General features: G+C 57.7%; 1 protein-coding gene across 5 annotated transcripts; it reads right to left on the bottom strand.

Moving 5' to 3' along the window:
• Positions 1–3,433: 3,433 nt before the first annotated feature.
• On the bottom strand, positions 3,434–16,243 carry ARID5A (AT-rich interaction domain 5A). 5 transcript variants are annotated; one of them, XM_072767193.1, is made up of 7 exons: positions 16,130–16,237; positions 8,670–8,785; positions 6,854–6,992; positions 6,444–6,496; positions 5,854–5,951; positions 5,456–5,615; positions 3,434–5,054 (listed from the first exon to the last, which is right to left on the bottom strand). In XM_072767193.1, exons 1-7 carry the CDS (start codon positions 16,131–16,133, stop codon positions 3,816–3,818), a joined length of 1,809 nt encoding a protein of 602 aa, XP_072623294.1. In that variant the 5' UTR covers positions 16,134–16,237; the 3' UTR covers positions 3,434–3,815. The 5 variants fall into 5 exon arrangements, with proteins under 5 accessions (XP_072623294.1, XP_072623292.1, XP_072623293.1 ...); XM_072767191.1 differs by having other exon boundaries at positions 6,854–8,381; positions 16,130–16,211; XM_072767192.1 differs by lacking the exon at positions 16,130–16,237 and adding an exon at positions 12,252–12,711.
• Between the last annotated feature and the right edge of the window lie 2,001 nt (positions 16,244–18,244).

Below are 18,244 nucleotides of genomic sequence, written 5' to 3'. Positions count from 1 at the left end.
GTCCCTCACTCCCCCTTTCCCTGACTTCTGCTCTGTGGCCCCTCCATCCTGATCACTCTTGCTCAGCGGACTCTGGGTGTGGCTCCCACTCACATGGGACCCAGCCTCCCCCCCCACTCCAACTCCCACCTCCACAGCCAGTCCCCCCAGGTGACAGGGAGGCCACCTCACTGCTGCTAGTCCCACCGACACTCCTGCCACTAGCCTCTTTTGGGTGGGAACCTGGGGCTTTCCAGAAGCCCCATGGCCCTGCCCTGTGTAGCCTTGCCACCTCCTTGGAGATCTCTAGTTGCCAGTTTCCCTCCTCAGACCTCCAACACCACCCCCCTTCCCCAGTGCCCGTGCTCCCTAGGAGAACGAAAGCACACGCAAGAGGTGTCCACAGCCTCCACCCACTCCAGATCTGTGCCCCAGCATGCTGCCTGTCTCTGTAGGTGGGCTCCCTACCACCCCCACCCCCTAGCACCTTGTCCCACTCAGAAACCACAGGCCTCTTGTGAGAGCCGGAGACCAGGACCCTTCTCTGCTCCAGCTCGCTCTGAGACCCAGAATCTTCTATACATCCAGCCTCAGCCACCTGTTGGACCCCATCTCTCCCCCAGCTCACTCTGCTTCAACCCCAGAGGTCTTCTAGTTCCTCAGACACACGTGCCCACTCCCACCCAAGGCTGTGATCCTCCCAGTTCCCTCTGCTCTCCCCCCAGGAGCTGCATCGCTCTGTCACTTCCTCCAGCCACTGGTCAGATGCCACCTTCTACTGAGACCTCCTGACCACTCTGTTTACAGCTGTGCACCCCAGACATGGATGGTCGTGATGGCAGCCCAACGTTGTGAATGTACTCAATGCCACAGAACTGTATGCTTACAGATGGCTAAAATGGTAAACGTTATACTGTTATATTTTACCACAAAAACAAACTGTACACTCCACTCCCAGCCCTATTTTACTCCCTACACTTAACTCCTCTGTATTTTATTCATTATATTCCCCTTGTAGAATGTCAGCTCCATGAAGGCAGGGGCCTGAATGCTTTATCCACTGATGTGTCCATCCCAACACCTAAAACAGTACCTGGCACCGACCAGGAATAGACACTCACTGTCAAATGCCTGACACATGGCCTTCTACTTAAACGGTCACCAGGAAAAGGGGCTGGGATTGTAGGGATGTCCCTTTTAGGGTCACCTCCACTCACTGCCACCATCATTCCTATTTTAGTATACATGCTACCAAAGCAAGCACTCGCCGCCATCCTCAACAGCCTGAAGGCCAGTTTGAAAGGGATCTTCAAAATGGTCCTGAAACAGGGTTTATGCCCCACACATTGGTTCTGGCCAGTCCTTCTGGCCTGTGGGTCCCCAAGGCAGAGTCAGGGACTGTCAGTGCCCCCAGAAGCACGTGCAGGATGCCCTTGCAAGGAGTCAGACAGTCCTGTGAGCCATGTCTGAAGCTAACAGAGCTCTCAGAGCTGTTTCCTCATTTGTAAACCAGGACAGTACCTTCCCTGGGAATTGGGAGGGGCGAGTGAGAAAAATCATGTACGGGCTCACGGGAAATGCAGGGCACAGAGCTTTTCCAGGAAGCATGCCCATCTTAAGCCCTGGGGATCTGCTGACACCCAAGCAAGGGCCACAGCCTCCTGCTCAGGGACCAACTCAGGAAGCAGCTGCCCCACTTGTGGAAAGGTGTAGTCCCCAGAGCAGCCTCCAGAGGGCACCACATCACAGCTCTGAACCTTCTGTGCTCAAGTTCTGGCGCCAGCCTCGCACCTCCCACTGCTGTGCCAGAGAGAAGTCTCTGTGGCTTCGCGGATGAAAGGGACCCCAGCGACGCGGTCCCATGTCAGGCAGGACCCTGCACACAACCAGTAGCCTTTGCCTCCTCCTAACCCAGGGGGATCTGACCCCACAGCCTGCAGCCCAGCCCCCAGGGCACTTGCAGGGAAGGTAGCAGAATTCAACCCTTCACCCCTCCTTGTCCACCACTGTGACTCCAGAAGCCTGGAAAGAGAGGCAGCGTGTGGGTGCATATGGGAAGTAGGGGCTCAGGGCTGGAGGTCAGGCTGGTATCTGACATTGCCCAGGACGGGGGTGGGAATTAGGAGACCCCCTGCAGAGCCAAGAGTGAGGACCACCACCCTCTGGCTACCCCATCGCTGGTCCCAGCTTGGAAGGCAGCTATCTGGCCTGTGCCCATCTGAGCTCCCCCTCCACAGGCAGCTTCCAGAATTGGAGGCTGGAGGCAAGAGGAGGCTGGAAGGGGATGACTTTAGCCTGGGTAGCCCATCCCCTGGTGCCAGAGATGTTATGTGTGTCCTGGTCTAGGGTCATCACACTCAGTGGTGGCATTGGGCAAACAGAACCCAGCCCTGGCCTCAGCCTACTCATCTATTAACTAAGTGGGGAGAGGGGGGTGTCATCACACTAGATTGCCCGTCCCACGGCCTGAGCTCCTGAGTATCCCAGAGGGCAGGGCAAGTTCCAGTGGTGGAGGTCCAAGGCCACCGTTGACCAATCCAAGGCTGGAAGTTGGGGGCCTGGCCCCACCCTACTACCCTGCATCCAAAAGCAGCACTGCTGTTGTAGTAACAAGTGTGAAGCTCTGCAGGCCACCATACCTGGGGTCAGAGAACAGGCAGCCTGGGAAGGGGAGGGAGGCCTCTAAAAGGGGCCCTCCCCCCCTCCTTCCTACAAGACAGATGGCCCTCATTGCTCCCCTTTAGGAGCCTTTAGGAAGGAGGGTGTTAGGCTGCAAGGTTTGAGCAAGCCCTCAGAGCAAAACCATGTCTGAGAACACGGATGCCCAGACCAAGATCCCGGCCACTTTACTCTCCCCTCACTCTGGGTGCCTACCCCCGTCTGGAACCTCCTGGCCCACCCCTGTGCAGCAGGCCAGGGGCAGTGGGATGGGGGCTTCAGCAGCAAACCCTGTAAGTCCATCACCAGGACAGACCAATTCAGGTTCCCTACTTATACCCTCTGCCCCCAGGGGGGCTGCTAACAGTCGCAGGGCTCATCCTACTGTTCAGTTTGGGGTCCTGTGGCTTAGCTCTGAATACTGGAGTCACACCCAAGTGCCTACCTAACTGCTCTGCTGCTGACTTGCTGGGGGAACCAGGGCAAGTCACCAGGCCTCAGACCCCCACCTATGTAAAGAGCAAGGTAACGGGTAACTACTTGGTCCACAGACCTGAGACTACGAAAGTAAGTAGAAGGCACAGGACAAATGTCACAGCCCGCTGACATATGAACAAAAGGCTGAGTTCTGCTTTGAGTCTTGCTCTTCAGTGGGAGTAGGGGCATTTCAGATCTGACTGGATACAAGGTAGGTCTCCCTTTGGCTCCCCCATCCATGCCACTGGTGCCGCACCAAGAGCACACCCCAGCCTCACCTGCTCGTGAAGGTCCACACCACACACACCTCAGGGCTGAGTGGATTCACATTGGTCTTTTATTGGATTTTCCATGGGCAGCCTGGACACCTCAAGCTGCTAACCAGCTCCTCAGCCCTTCGGCACGTTCCTGGCTTCTGCTCTGGGGACCTAGCTGGGAGCTGCCAGCCAGGCACCATCTTCTCCCAAGGCCCTGCCACAACTGGGGCTCCAGGCTTGGGTTGCTTCCTTGAGACAAACCCAGTTTTCCCACTGCCTCCCTCTTTGTGCCAGGCTGCCCAGACAGGGGCACGTTCCTGCATTGGGGACAGCCAAGCTCTCCTGGGGAACAGGCTCCAGCCCAGACCCCTGGCAGTGCCTACTCATCTCAGGCCACTTCAGACCCCGCATAGCACAGCACAGCACAGCACTGCAAGCTCCAACCTAAAGCTTGGTGTTGAGGTGGAAAAAGTGGGGTGCTGCATAGGTTGTGGCAGGTGGCACATGCCATGCAGATGAGGCTGGGCAAAGTCTGTGGCGAAGGGCACTGTCAAAGGATGACGGGGGGAAGTGCATCAGACCCGTGGCCATGGGTGAGGGCCCTGTAGTGGCCAGGAAGTGGGCCGGGAAGGCAGGGATGACCAGGGGGCTGAAGGGGAGAGTGGCCTGGCCCTTTAAGTGGTCCGGGGTGCCAGCAAAGTTCAGTGGGCACCGCAGCATGGTGCCCCTGTAGGCCTCAGGGAGGGCAGGCCCCAGCGCTGGGCCCAGCAGGCAGGACACGGCCACACCAGACCCCATAGATTTGGCCCCACACTCCTTGGCATCCACCTCCTTAAGAAAGGGAGACACTGCCCGCAGTTTTTTGCCACCATGGGCAAAGCCCTCTTCTTCCAGGCTGCGCTTGGTACCCAGGCCGGGGCTGCTAGGGAAGGCAGACAGGGTAACAGGGCTCTCAGCAGGGGCCTTGGCCATCGGGGACACCCAGCAGGCTTTGGGCTTGGGGTAGGGGCTGCCTTTTCTAGAGCTGCCTTTATGGAATGCAGACGGGCGGTTGGCATCCCCGCCCCACACCAGCTGGGGCTCTTTGACTGCCAGGCCCTCCTCTTTGCCAGGGGGCCCCAATAGCACCCCATCTTTAAAATTGGGGAAGAAGTCTCGGGGGTGCTGGCTGACGGGCTTCAGCACCTCAGTGGGGTATGCGTGGAAACAGCCAGTGAAGATGGGGGCTGGCAGGCGGGGACCCACTTGAGCCTCCTCCCTGAGGCTGCCACCAGGGGCCTGTAACCCCTCCGGAGGGGTTAGCCGGTGCCTGGAGTTCTCAGCTGGCTTTCCTGGGCTCTGAGGACTTTCCGACAGGAGAATGCCAGGGGATGCCTGGGGGTCCCCATTAGGGCTGCCTACCCCGTGGCGACAGCCCTCCTCCTGGCACTGCAAGGCCTCTGCCTTGCTCACTTGGGCCAGGAGCTTCTTTTTGGCCAGTGGTGACATGATGCCATGTGTTCCTTTGCAGTAGAAGCTGGACAGGAGCCGCTTGTAGGCCTCAGGGCAGCCGCTGGCACCCCCAAAGGGTTGAGAGGGCCCCAGGGCCGGGCCTGGCTGTTCTGGGCCCTCCCTGGGGGCCTCCTGGTTGGGAAGCCGTGCCAGGTCAGGGGCAGCATCTGTTTTCATCTTTCCTGGCACCATCTGGAAGGAGAAAAGGCCATGCCTCAGGGCTGGATGTGCGAGCTGTGTATCCTGACCTAGGGACCCCATGGCAGCAGGGGCGCAGAGGTATTCTCAAGAGCCTCTGCTAACCCTTCCAGCGCCTTTGTGGAAGGTTTTCCAAAGGTATCCCGTCCTCTGAATGGACGCAGCCTGGTACCAGGACATGGGGCCTGGTGACTGTGGGGCAGACTGGAGTTTAGACCTGACATGGCCCCTCATTTGACCCTACACAACCATTACCCCGGAAAGCCCCCTCCCCTACCACCCCAGCTCTGCCCCTCAGAGCGTGTTCTCGGTATTCTGGGCAAGGAGTTCTGTGCCTTGGCAAGGGCAGGAAGGCCCAAGGTCAGCTGGTGGCCCCAGGCAGGCACAGAGCTCACCTGATCCAACCGCTTCTCTTCCTTGGCCTTCTTCGGCTTCTCAGTGGTCCCATCATCCCCCCGAGGCTCCTTAGCCATCTTGTATTGCTTCCTGGGCTTGGAAGGGGGCAGTGGCTTGTCGTCCTCCCCCTTCAGGTGCCGCACATATGGGAGCACCAGCCTGAGGAGGAGCAGAGCGTGTCTGCCAGGAGGCCGGCCTGGCCCACTTGCCACCAGGGCCACGCCCTTCCCCACGTCGTCCAGGAGGCCTGCAGCAGGCCGGCCACCCCACAGGGCTCTGGGTGGTGAGGAGCACAGAGCACCCCTCGGGCACCCCACTCCTGGCCCCACTGCGGCTGTGCCCCACCCTGAGGCAGAGGCCAAGGTGTCCCGTGAGCGGGGTCTCACCCCGGCCGTACCTCTCGTAGTGGCGGCGTGTGCAGGTGGCTGCACTGGTGCTGCCCGGGCTGCCCCCCAGCTCGTCATACACGTTCTTCCAGAGGCGGCGGCCGGTCACCTGCAAGGGCACCACGTGAGGGCATGGCAGGCACACGCCGCCCAGGTGGTGGGGTCCCTGCCACTCCAGGTCCCCACTTGGCAAGGCTGGGGACAAGGACCGCAGTTTGGCACCTGCCTCTCTGGCAGCAGCAGTGGGGAGACTGGAGGGGGCTCCCTGGCCACTAGCCAGTCCTCCGGCCCCAGGGGCCACCGCCTGACTGCTGGCCCGGGCAGTGTTCCCAGCTTGGGGAGCATGGGGAAGACAGAACAGATGGGAAGACAGGAAAACCTGCTTGAAGCAGCAAAGTACCAGTGGGCCAGGCAGGCCCTCCTCACCACAGCATGCAGGAGAGCTGGGGAAGCGGCAGGCTCTGGGACCCTGCCTCTTCCTCCTGTCTGGTAGTGAGGACAGCGCTGTCCCCAGACAAGGCTCTTCCTCCCCAGGTCCCCACAGGGTAGTGGGGACGGGCTGCAGGATGCAACATGCTGAGGACTGAGATACCCTCCTTACCATCTCATAGGCCCCCAGCTTCTCCACTGCTTTGTAGATTTTCCACAGGTTAACTAGAGAAGAGAGAGGGCAGGGCCCCCATCAGTCTCTGCGGAAGGAAGGGGCAGCCAGCAGCCCATCCCCGTGGACCTGTCAGGCAGGCACAGAACCAGCACACACCCAGACAGGGCCATGGCAACGGGTGGCTAGGCCAGGCCCTGAGCACTGGGGGGCCAGTGGCCAGTGAGGACAGAAGTCCGGCCCCACCCACTGCAGCCCTGTGCCTGGGGTGGGGGGTGCCCTTTCTGTGTGCAAGCCCTGTGGGCTGGCATCGCCCAGGGTTGCCCAGAGTGGAGGTGCCTGCACGACACCCTGCCTGGATGGAATCCCCTGCCGGGCTCCCCCTCCCTGCCTGCAACCCAGGGACGCACTCTGCTTGAAGCCGAGATGGGGCACCCTCTCGATGGGCGTGTGTCGCTCCTTCATGAACTTGTAGAGGCTGACCAGGAAGGCCTGCTCCTCCTCCCGCTCCTGGTCCTCCTCCCGCTCCCCGCCTGCCTCGGGGGAGTCCTGGGGAAAGAACAGGAGGCATTGGGATGAGCCCCCAGTTGGTGGGTGGCTGGGGACAGACGGAACCACTGCCTGCTGGGGAAGGAGGTATGTGGTCCCCGACCCCAGGCTCCCGTGGGAGGGAGCAGGCCCCCAGCACCCAGTTGACAGCTCTGGGCTGGAGTGACTGTTTCTGGCACCAGAGAGGTAGTTGTCAGCTGTTAGTGCCCAGGACCCCAGCTCAGGGTCCATGGAAATGGCTCCAGAGACGGCCATAGGAGCAGCCCTGCGGCTTCTCCAGGCCTCTCTCCAGGCACAGATCACTTCTCTGTCTTGCTCTAGATTTGTTATGTCTGCATCTCAGCTCATCTACTAGACTGTGAGCTCCTGGTGGCGGGCTCAGCATCCCTGGGCCTCCTAGGGACCCCTGTGGCGAAAGCCAAGGAAACAAAGGTGCTTGGTGTTTTCTGGTACTTCAGGGTCCTGCGTCCACCAAGTTCAGAGCCGCCAGTCTGCATGCTGAATTCAGGGTGTTGAAGCCCTATCCTGGGTTCCTGACTCCTTTCTGTCAGATGCTCAGGACTTTCAGTTTCTGCTTCCAGAGGGACCGTTTCTGCTGGTGCTATGCATTTGGTTGGTGGCTCAGGGTGGAAGAGTGTGGCTGAGCTGGAGCTCAGGGCTCAGGTCCTGGATGAGGAGGCCCCAAACACCAAGGATGGAAACCAACTGATCCAAGAACAGTAAAGAGAGCTGTGCATTCCCAAAATATTCGATTCGAGTACAATTTTCTGACACCGAATAAGACCGCTGATAACAAATGGCACACGAACTAACACATCACCTAAGAAACTGTGACATACCCGGGCCCGAGGCAGCTGCTCTCATGCAGGCCCCGGGTGAAGGTGCTCTCAAGGCCTTGGAGTGAATGTGCTCTTCCACACAAGCTGTTAAAAAACTGTCACCATTTCCAACTACTCTTCTACGTGAGTTGGGATTTTCACTCCAGACTGTGCCACCAAAGCAAATGACCAAAAGGAGTGGGTGTTGAGGCCAATGCTCCACAATGTCACCCATGGCTCCCTCTCAGTCTACACTCACCAATGGCCTCAGTGATCTCACTGAGTGACTCTGGCATCCCTGTAAACCTGGGAGGGATGTGTGGATGTACATGTAGTTTACATCCTAAAATAGTGCTTTTGTCTGTTTTATTCATCAGGGCTCTGGGCAAATCACTTGATAAAAGGGTTCTGCTAGAAAAACTAAGCCTGAAGGGCAGCCCCGGTGGGGCAGTGGTTTAGCGCCGCCTGCATCCCAGGGTGTGATCCTGGAGACCCCGAATCAAGTCCCACGTCAGGCTCTCTGTATGGTGCCTGCTTCTCCCTCTGTGTCTCTGCCTCTCTCTCTCGGTCTCTATGAATAAATAAATAAAATCTTAAAAAAAGGAAAAAAGAAAGAAAGAAAGAAAAACTAAGCCTGAAACCCCTGCCACAGGTGACGGGCGGGTCCTCTGGTCCCTGGCTCCCAGGCCCCATACCTCCCCGGATACAGGCCCGAGACTGTAGGGTTGGGCCTCTCTCCTGGCTCTGTAGGGCAGGGAATACACCCTCTGGAGAACTTGGGGAGTCCCCAAGTTTACCTGGGAAACTGTGCACAGGGGAGGGGGGAGGGACAGGGTAGAGGCCACCAGGGGTTACTCACCTCTAGATGGACGGGGCTCTGGCTCCTGCTCTGCTCACCATCAGGTTGAGGGGACACAGATGGGTCTAGGGGATCACCCTCCTCTGACTGCTTCCTTTTCCCTTTGATAGGGGGTGCTGCAAGGAGAGGAACAAAGGGGAGGGGAGAGGGGAAGAGGAAGGAGAGAGAGAGAGAGCACTTGAGATGCAGGCCTGAAGAACAGGCAGTGAGGAGAGGTCCTCCAGGAGCAGGGAGCAGCAGCAGATCCTCCTACCCCCATCTGAACCTGCCAGGTGGGAAGTGAGTTCTTCCTTCCGCGCTGCATCTTCTACCCCCTGGTCCCTGACTGCATGCAGGCTGGCCCTCCACCCGCACCTATGGACGCACCCTGGTGGCCAACTCTGTTCTCCCTCCTCTCTGCCAGGCTCACCCCCAGATGGACCCCACGCCTGCTACTGTTCCTTTCTCTGTTCCAGTCAGCTTCCCACATCGTTGAAGGAAACCCTAAACAACCCCGGGGTCAAGTCAGAGGAGGATAAGGTTGGGGCTGTGATGCTCAGGGAAATCCTGTCTCCAAAACCTGCCCCACATTCAGGCATAAAGTTTTCACAGCATCTCAGCCTAACTGGGAAAGCTGCCGAGGTTCCTATGTTTGTGAGTCCAAGAGCACCACAGAGGGTGCTTGGATTCTCTAGAAATAATCGAGAAGACTATAAGCTCCTGCTTCTGAAATATCTGACCTTTCTCTGAGCACCTGCAGAGTTCTAACTGGCCCTAATGAGGTCACTGGCTCCTGTCACCTGCAAGGGTCTGCAGACCCTTCAGGTCTCACCTGACAAGCCACTTCCTCTGGGTGGCCTTTCTCAGTCCCCAGCCAAGCACAGCACTCCGCTTCTCTTGTCACCCTGAGCTACTCACAGCCACCCAGACTCAACTGCTCACTGCACATGAGGCTTCCTGAAGGTTCAGTGAGGCCTCCAGCACCCCACACAGTAGATGCCAGATTTCAGGGAAAGGGAGAGAGTCACAACAACCTGCTTGGGGGGTGGGGGGGTAGGCAGGAGGAACCATGGGCTGGATTTTACGAAAGGCAGCCATGAGTGGATGGTTGCAAAAACATAACATCCATATCCCTGCAAAAACGACTAGAACATCAGAACATGCCTCAGACCCCCTCACAGGCTGGCAGGGCATCTGAGCTCAGGAGCCCATGTCTTTTGATCACCCTTTCTTTCTGTCTAACCTGCCTTTCCTTTTTGTTAGTCTAGGATGAACTGTCCCATTCTCTTGGTTCTTTCCAAATCAGGAAATCCTTACTGCGGGGCACCTCTGAGATTCTGTCCTAGAGAGAAAAAGAATCTCCATAGCAATGATAAACCCATCCCAGCATGACCCATGAGGCCTCAGGCTAGTGTCTCCTTCAGCAGTTCCTCACACAAGCATTACCATTACAGCAGCAAGCACTGGGCTTGTGTCTACTCACTCCTGCTGTGTGGGTCCCTGGCTCTTCCATGTATGTTCTCCTATTTAGTCCCAGAAGGGATCTCATTTTAAAGAGGGGGAAACTGAAGCCAGAGAAGCTAGAATGGTTGTCTCCCTAGGAGACCAGGGCTCAAAACAGGCCTATCAAACCACCAGCCCAAGAGGCCAGGCCTCACCGCCACTATGGCTGCTGGTGTTACCAACATCATTTGCAAGCCTTGACGAAGAGTCCAAATAAGCCTGGAAGAGAAACCAATGTTAAGCCTTGTCAGAAAGAAAGACACTGGGGCCTTCCTCTCAGGCTGGTTTCTCACCAGTCAAGACATGGTCCATTTCCAGAAATAACTAGGTGTTAACAACTGACTGCCCTACCCAGCCCAGCAGGCTGATGCCTTTCCTACTGAGTTCTTGGGTGACTCTGTGCCTCAGTCTTCCCTTCTGTGAAATGGGAGCGAAAGACCCTTTGCTCACTGTCTCCGAATTCGTTAAGTCTTCCAGGTCTCTAGGGCGCACCCGCTTCCACCAGCTCTTCTGTTTGCACCCCCCCCCCCCGCCCCGCCCTCTCCACCTGTTTTCACTCCCTCTCTGCCTTCTTTCCTGCAGGCTTGGCTTTTCAGCCTCAAAGGACTCTCTACTCTGAGTCCCTCCCTGTGGTGTTACTGGGGCTTCTCACTGGAGCCTTCCTGCACACTTGCTATGTGTCTCTGGCAAGTTGCTGCCCTTGGCCTCGGCCTCAGAAGAATAGGTGGTAGGAGCAGGGGTCATTAGGATCACCAGGGAGCATTCTAAAGGTAGTGATGACCATGTTCCCCAGCCCCAGTTTGATTTAAAGTTTTGCAAGGGGCGTCAGAGTTTAAAGCTCCCAAGTGGATCTCAAAGGGTGGCCAGTTTGAGAGCCACTGGGCCAGAGGACCTCTATCCCATCTGCTTGGTTCCAGAGTTGGTAAGCTCTGCCACACTGAGGGAAAACCTCCTGGAGTCAGGCACTCGGGTTACCTGGAAAGGAGGTCACCAATCTGAGCTGTTTAACCCCAGACAGGAAAAGGATCAGAGCTCTTGCCTAGAGCCACAAAGGGAAACACTCTCTTTATCTTTGCGTCCAGCTGAGTCCCCAAATGAACTCACCCTCCATTCTCTCCCAGCCAGGCTAGCATCCTCTCTGCCCTGGCAGGGCCTTCTGGACCCCCACTTCCACAGCCTTAGCTGAAGGAGAGCCCCCTCTTTCTACAGGGTGCCCTCTGTCCTATCCCTGGATCCCCTAAGCTCTCCCTTCCCCAGTCATTTGTAGATCAGGTTCCAGATAATCTTCATTTGGAGAAGGGGTCTGCTAGGAAAACTAAGTCTGAAACCCCTGCCACAGGTGACAGACAGGTCCCCCTGCCTGCCAGGCTCCCAGCTCCCATACCTTCCAATGCAGCTGACACAGGACTGGGCCACCCTCCTGGCTCTGCAAAGGGAGGGAAGGGGCTTGGGGACCAGTGATCCCAATCTCCCAGCCACATCCAGGCTGCAGAAGCAGGAATCCCACTTGCTGGGACACTTCCTGACTGCTACCCAGGAGCTACTGAGTTACTTACTGTCCTGCTTTGGCCACAAAGCCTCAGGTGGCCTATCGTAATGGGGAGGTGGATCCATTTTTCAAAAAGAAAACCTCTCCTTGCCAAAGGAACATCATCCAGACATGGGTCTTTCCATCCAGGAAGCAATAATGGCAATAATGGTGATTATTATTTAATTGTTTACTCTGAACACATCTGGAATCTCTAAGGTATGAAGTAGGGATCTAATCCCCTCAATGGTTAGGTGGTCCCAGTATTGTCTGAGTGATACCCTTCCCCCAATGATCTGAAATGCTACTCTCCTCACAATCTAGAAGCTTATAAGGAATACATTTGAAACTATTTCTGGACTTTTCTACTCAGTTTCCTTCACTGTGGAATGCCAGCACTGGGGCCCACTGTCTTAATTGTGAAACGACTTACTCTCCGGAGGGCAAGTCCCCCATTATTAGTCTTTTTAAATAATTTTATCTGAACTTCAGGATAATTTTATCACATTCCCTTAAAAAAGAAAACAAACTACTGGGGTTTGGGTTGAATTGCATTTAAATTTAGAAATTACTTTGAGAAGTAACACCTTTCCGATAGGGCATCTGCCTTTTTCAGGACCACACTGTCTCCAACATTCAGTTCTCCCTCTGCTGGCCCCAGATGCTCCTTCTTACAAGTCCCGTGTGTTTCCTGTTAAGCTCATTCCTCAGGTTTTGCGCAGCTAGATAACAGTGTGAGAAAAGCTTTGGTAACCTTGGGTAGGACTTCGCTCCACAGTTGCTGCTGTCTCCTCCTGCCGCTGTAGAAAGAGGACAGGGGGTGGCTGGTTGGGCCAGGATATGAGCCCCTGGACCCTCGTGACCAAGTGCCTCACTGGGCAGTGAGGAGGGGGTAGCAGAGTGCTGGGTAGGGGGACTGTCCAAGGCCCATCTGGTGCTAGCAACTGGAGTCTGCTTAACCCCATGGCCCCAAGGTCCTGAAAACCACAGCAGTGAAGAGGTCAGTACCAGTCACTAACTCCAAAAGAGGATGCTCCCTGAAGGCTACTTGTTCTCAAGCCATTCCCTACTTCCCTCTCCATACTATACACTCCAACTCCAGTCAGTGTTCTGGTGGGCCCAGGACTAGGCATTTTTGGACTCTGCTTCACTGAACCTTCCCAGCCCCCCAGTAGATGCTATCTCCCCCTTCCTTCTCACAGATACAATCCCTGAAGATCCCAGAGCTTTAATAAGTGGCCTGAGGTCACTCAGCCTCCTACTGGCAAAGCTGGGATTCAGAACCAAAGCAGTCTGCCTGTCCCAAGACTCTGAACCCTGAGATCTAGGGTTTTTCATGGAAGCAGGGAGACCCCAAGCTCCATATCTGCTCAAAGGGTGTGGGCTTGCTTCTTGCCCCAGTGTGTCTGCAGTCTCCCATCACACCACTTCTGTTCATCTGCGAAAAAGAGTCTGCCTCCACTGATGAGCTGGAATCAGGTAAGAGCGGGGCAGGAGAGATGGGAATCGGCTCTGACTCCAAAGAGGTGCATCATGTTTCATCAAGTCAGCCACTGCTTCCCCATCCACAGGTGGGGGTGCTAGACCCCCATGGGTCCAATGTTCTAAGCAGAACAAAGTGAGAAACAAGTCTTCCCACGTGGGTCACAGCCAAGTGTGTGCACACACAGTCCTCATGGTGAGATCTGAGGTCTGCTAGTCCTGCTCACTCCCCTCGGGGTCTCACGGTGCTGTGGGGCTGGGAACAGGTGCTCCATAAACAGCCGCAGGGGTGCAGTATGAGCCACTTGAGGGGCTTGGGCTGTAACTAGTTCAAGGCCATAGAGCCTGTCAGAGACCTAGTGCCAGACTGCAGACTGCACCGCCTGTATCTATCTCCTTCGTGCTCTCGCTCTCTCTCTACTCTTGCTCTCTCCACTCTCTCTCTCTCCCTCCTATTCCCTCTCCCTCCGTCCCTCCCTCTCTCCTCCCCCCTCCTCCCACGGCCAGCCCCGCCCCATTCACCCTTGGTGTGATGGGAAGGAAGCAACACTTCCTTTCATGAAAAGTCACCCACTGGGAGCCCTGCGTCAATTACGACAATAATGGTAACAGCCGTCTCAATAACAAGCAGCAGGAACGGCCCCACCTCGCCCGAGGTTGTTGGCTTAAGTTTCTCTTAGTTTGAGCTGGAGCTGAAACAAAGACAGCCTTTGAGGCGGCCAGTCCACTCTGTGGCCCAGGAGCCGGCTGCCTGGCAAAGTGTCGGTGTGGAGCTCTCTCCAGTGGGCAATCTGGGGAGGGAGGGCCTGCCAAGGGCTGTGCTCCCGCCAGCGCTGAGGACAGAGAGCTGGACATGGGACCCCTGGAGGCACGGGGGTCGGGGGGAGGGTGTGTGGGGGAACGACTGCCACAGCCCTGCCTCAGTTTCTCAGCTGGGACATGGGGGAAAACAGGGTTTGAGAGTAGCTGGGGCCAAGATGAGAGTCTTGAGAGAAAGACCAAGAGGTAGGTGGCATGGGGGCTCCAACTCCTAACCCCACGGGAAGTCTGTCCCTCCTTAGCCAGCTCTGATGTGTCCTAAAGACCCTATTCCAGAACTAGGCTCAATCCCACTGTCCTGCCTCTGCAAGTCTGGGTGGCATCTGAAAACAGTAACAGTTCCACCAGTGGACGGTTTCCTATGTCCCCATGAACTAACTACCTTTCATGTTCCCAATCCGCCTAGGGAGAAACCAGGCTCGGGGCTTGTCTAAGACGTGGCCCCAGAGTAGAGACTCAGCCCGGATGGGAGGAAGGTTGCCTAACCCCTGCCTGGGGCGCTCCCGGGCCTGCTGCTTTTCCACCCCCCCCACCACCCCCCCCCCACCCGGAGACTCCAGGGGCCTAACAGGGTAACAGGGAGCGTGGGCAGTTACCTGGCCAGTTCACCACCAGGTAACAGAAAAGCAAGGGGGAGGGGAGAGGTGTTGGAGGCCGGCCTCTCCTTCACTGCCGGACCTCACTCTAAGCCTCAGTTTCTCTGACTGTTTATCAAAAACAGAGGGCCTGAGCCTCTGAAGTCCTTTCCACCTCTGCCAGGCCACGTTCTGGTCGCGGGCGGGTCCCCAGGGCTCTGGGGGAGTCTGGGACTCCACTCCGGGGGCCTGACCCTCTAGGCGCCGGCTCTCACCCCGCCTTTGCCCCGGCGGCGTGCAGGCGCAGAAACGCAGACGGCCCCGACAGCGGTCCTCGGAGGGGGCGAGAAGCACCTGCTACCCTCCCGGGGCCCCGCGGGCTCCTCCTGGCGGGTGACCGCCCGCACACAGAGGGCCGCGGGCCCGGCCAGCGCCGAGCCCCCGGACCCGCACCCTGAGCCCCGCGGCGCGGCGCTGGGAAAACCCCGCCGCCCCCTCCACGTCGGCGGCGCTGGGGGAAGGGGGGCGGGGGGCGGGGGGCGGGCGTGGGTACGAGCCCCCGGCCGAGGGCGCCCCCGCGACCTGCGCAGCGCCCGAGACGCGGCCGCCGCGAGCTCCGGCCGAGCGCGAAGCCCGGCGCCCCCCGCCCCCCGGCGCTCACCCCCCGGCGCTCCGGGGCCGCCGCCCGGCCCGCCCGGAGACTCGAGGAAAGGGAAGAGAAACACAAGAAATACGGCGACAGCGAAGAGGGAAGCGTCTGTCCTTCCGGCCGGGAGGCAGGAGGCGATGGACGGGACACAGGAGTGAGAGAACACGGAGAGGCAAAAAGAAAAGGGAGAGAAGAGAAAGAGAGAGGGCGGGGGCGCGAGGCCGGCACCGCCGACGGGCCAGAACGCCCCCCGCTGAAAGAGGAACAGCGGATTCTTTAAAGTGCATTGAGCAAGTTCTTCAAAACCCGCGCACAGTCACTTTCAGGAAACGGCGGCCGCAGTGGAAAGCGCCGCGCGCGCCCAGGGACCCCGGTGCCTCTTCTCGGCGGCGCCGGCAGTTCTGAGAACCGCGGGGCTGTGCCGGGCGAGGCGCGGGGGGGCCGGGGGGCCGGGGGGCCGGGGGGGCCGCGGGGGCCGCGGGGGCCGGGGCACAGAAACTGCTGCGGACGGCCTGTCACAACAAATTAGCTGAGACCAGCTCGAGATTGAAACCACAGCAGGAAGTGGGATGACAGAACCGAACAGGACTTGGTAAATTTCAGCCAAAAGACGACGAAAAGAGTTTCGAGATAAACGTCCGGGAAGCCCCTGGCCGCCAAAACTTTTCGTCTCTGCTTTTTTCCAAGAGCGCGCGCCGCCACCCAGCCTCACCCCTCCCGCGCGAGGCGCAGGGCGCAGGGCGCCCCCAGGCCGGGCCGGGTCGTCGGCGCCTTCGCCCGGAGTCCCCCCCACCCCCCGGCCCCGCTCCGCCCCTCCCGGCGGCCCCGACGGCCACGAGGGCCCGGGGGGGACCCGGCAGGGCAACCTGGCCCCCCCCCGCGGGGCCGCCGGCCCCGTCCCGGGACATGCCACGGAGCCGCTTACCCATGGCCCGGCAAGGTCCCTCGGCGCCCGCCCGAAGCCCTCCGCGTGCCCAGCTGTCCGACCCCGCGCTCGCCGCGCAACTGGCCCGCGGCGCCGCGAGCCTGCCGCCTCCCCGCAGCCCCGCCCCGCCCCGCCCGGGCCCCGCCCCGCCCCCGCCCCCGCCCCGCTCTGGGCCCCGGTTGGTGGGTCCGATTCTTCCGCGCGGGGCGGAGGCCGCCCCCTGAGCCCGGGGGCTTCTGGGAGTTGTAGTGCGCTTTCCGCATCCCCGGACTTAGAGACCTAGGTACCAGCTGTAGTAGGTTCTTCGCCCAGAAGGGCTGAGGCAGGACCCTCCCGCCCCACCCCCGCCCGGGAGTCACTGCTGCCTGTGCCTCAGGGGGCAAAACTAGGCTTGGAAAGTTTCTCCTTGCCCTGGGGCTGAATGGGGTGAGCAAAATGCTTCTGACTTGGACTTGAACTAGGTCATGGACATTTTCCAACTTCTACCCAGACCCACACAGAAGTAGAGGTGGTGGGTGGGAGCTAAACAAGCCTCCCAGCCCAATCTAGCAAGTCCTTCGGTCAAAGTTCTGTGGGGTCGCAGAAACACTTGGGGCAGGAAGCCTGCCCACTGCGGCCAATGTCCATAGATGTCGCAAGGACAGAGACTGGCAGCTAGGAAGCATTCCAACGAGGGGCCATGACCCCTGCTTGGGGAGCTGAGGGTGAGGCTAGGGTGGAGTGGGCACCGGATCTGCAGCTGAGGCAGCTGTGACAGCTTCCCCCGTAGGGAGGAGTAACTTGACCAGGTACGCAGCACAGAAGAGGACACTGAGGCTTGCCTTTGCAAGCCCAAGGTCTCACAGCATCCTTCGCAACAGCCAAAAGGTGGGAACCACCATGGACGTGGACAGATGAGTAGATAAACTGTGGTATGTCCATATAATGGAGTATCATTCAGTCTTAAAAAGGAAGGAAATTAATTTTAAAAAGATTTTATTTATTCATGAGAGACACACAGAGAGAGGCAGGCTCCCTGCAGGGAGCCTGATGCAGGACTCAATCCTAGAACCCCAGGATCACGCCCTGAGAGGGCGTGACACTGAGCCACCCAGGTGCCTCGAAAGGAAGGAAATTCTGGCATGTGCTGCAAGGATGATCCTCAAAGATATTACGGTCAGTGAAGGAAGTCCAACACAAAAGGACAAATAAATGCTGTTATCTTCCACTTATATGAGGTACTTAGAGTCCAGTTCATAGAGACAAATAGAATGGTGGTTGCCTGAGGCTGGGGGGAGGGAGAAGGGGGGAGTTAGTGTTTAATAAGTAACAGAATTTCAGTTTTGCAAGATGAAAAAGTAGCAACGGAGGGTGGCCTGAATGTACTTAATGCCACTGAAATGTGCTTTAAAATGGTTACAGTGGGGATCCCTGGGTGGCACAGGGTTTGGTGCCTGCCTTTGGCCCAGGGCGCGATCCTGGAGACCCGGGATCGAATCCCACGTCGGGCTCCCGGTGCATGGAGCCTGCTTCTCCCTCTGCCTATGTCTCTGCCTCTCTCTCTCTCTCTCTGTGTGACTATCATAAATAAATAAAAATTTTTAAAAAATGGTTACAATGGTAAATTTTATGTATATTTTACCATAATTTCAAAAAATGAGGCTAAGGTCTCAACACCTGACTAGCTAGGACTCTAACACTGTTCCTAACACACAGCAGGCACTCACAATATTTTTTGTTCTAATACAACAACTCTAGGTATTTCCCATAATCATTGTCCGCACTTTACGGGGTAAAACTGAGGCTCTAGGAGGTTAATCGGCTCAAGTGATACAACGGGTAAGTGGCAGAGCCTGAGCTAAACCCAGGCACTGGAGCTCCAGAAAGGCCTCCTTAACCATTCCCCTCAGCCATTCCTTGGCAGCACCATTCACAGAATCAGGGAGCACAGCCCGCAAGGAGAGAGGGTAAGGGGAAGACATAGTGCTGGTGAAGTAGTGGCGAGCCAGAAGATGTTCATCGGTAGCTTGCTTGAAGTGAGTCCTGGAAGCCAGGGGTGAGGTGCAGACTCGAAGTTCAGATGGTTGAGGAGCCCTCATACCCAGGCACCCACCAAACTTTTTCGTATCCGTTACT

Source organism: Vulpes vulpes, chromosome 8 (genome assembly GCF_048418805.1).
Source record: "Vulpes vulpes isolate BD-2025 chromosome 8, VulVul3, whole genome shotgun sequence".
NCBI classification, from domain to species: domain Eukaryota; kingdom Metazoa; phylum Chordata; class Mammalia; order Carnivora; family Canidae; genus Vulpes; species Vulpes vulpes.
The sequence above is the reverse complement of the archived record's forward strand: the minus strand, read 5'-3'. Positions and strand labels throughout refer to the sequence as shown.

Excerpts from the sequence above, each read along its gene's own strand:
- ARID5A (XM_072767191.1), bottom strand. The coding sequence starts at position 7,247 with ATGGCCGTCTCTGGAGCCATTTCCATGGACCCTGAGCTGGGGTCCTGG. Across the intron at positions 6,497-6,853 it reads CCATCTCGGCTTCAAGCAGA|TTAACCTGTGGAAAATCTAC; the intron begins GTGCGTCCCTGG and ends TCTCTTCTCTAG. Across the intron at positions 5,952-6,443 it reads AGCTGGGGGCCTATGAGATG|GTGACCGGCCGCCGCCTCTG; the intron begins GTAAGGAGGGTA and ends GTGCCCTTGCAG.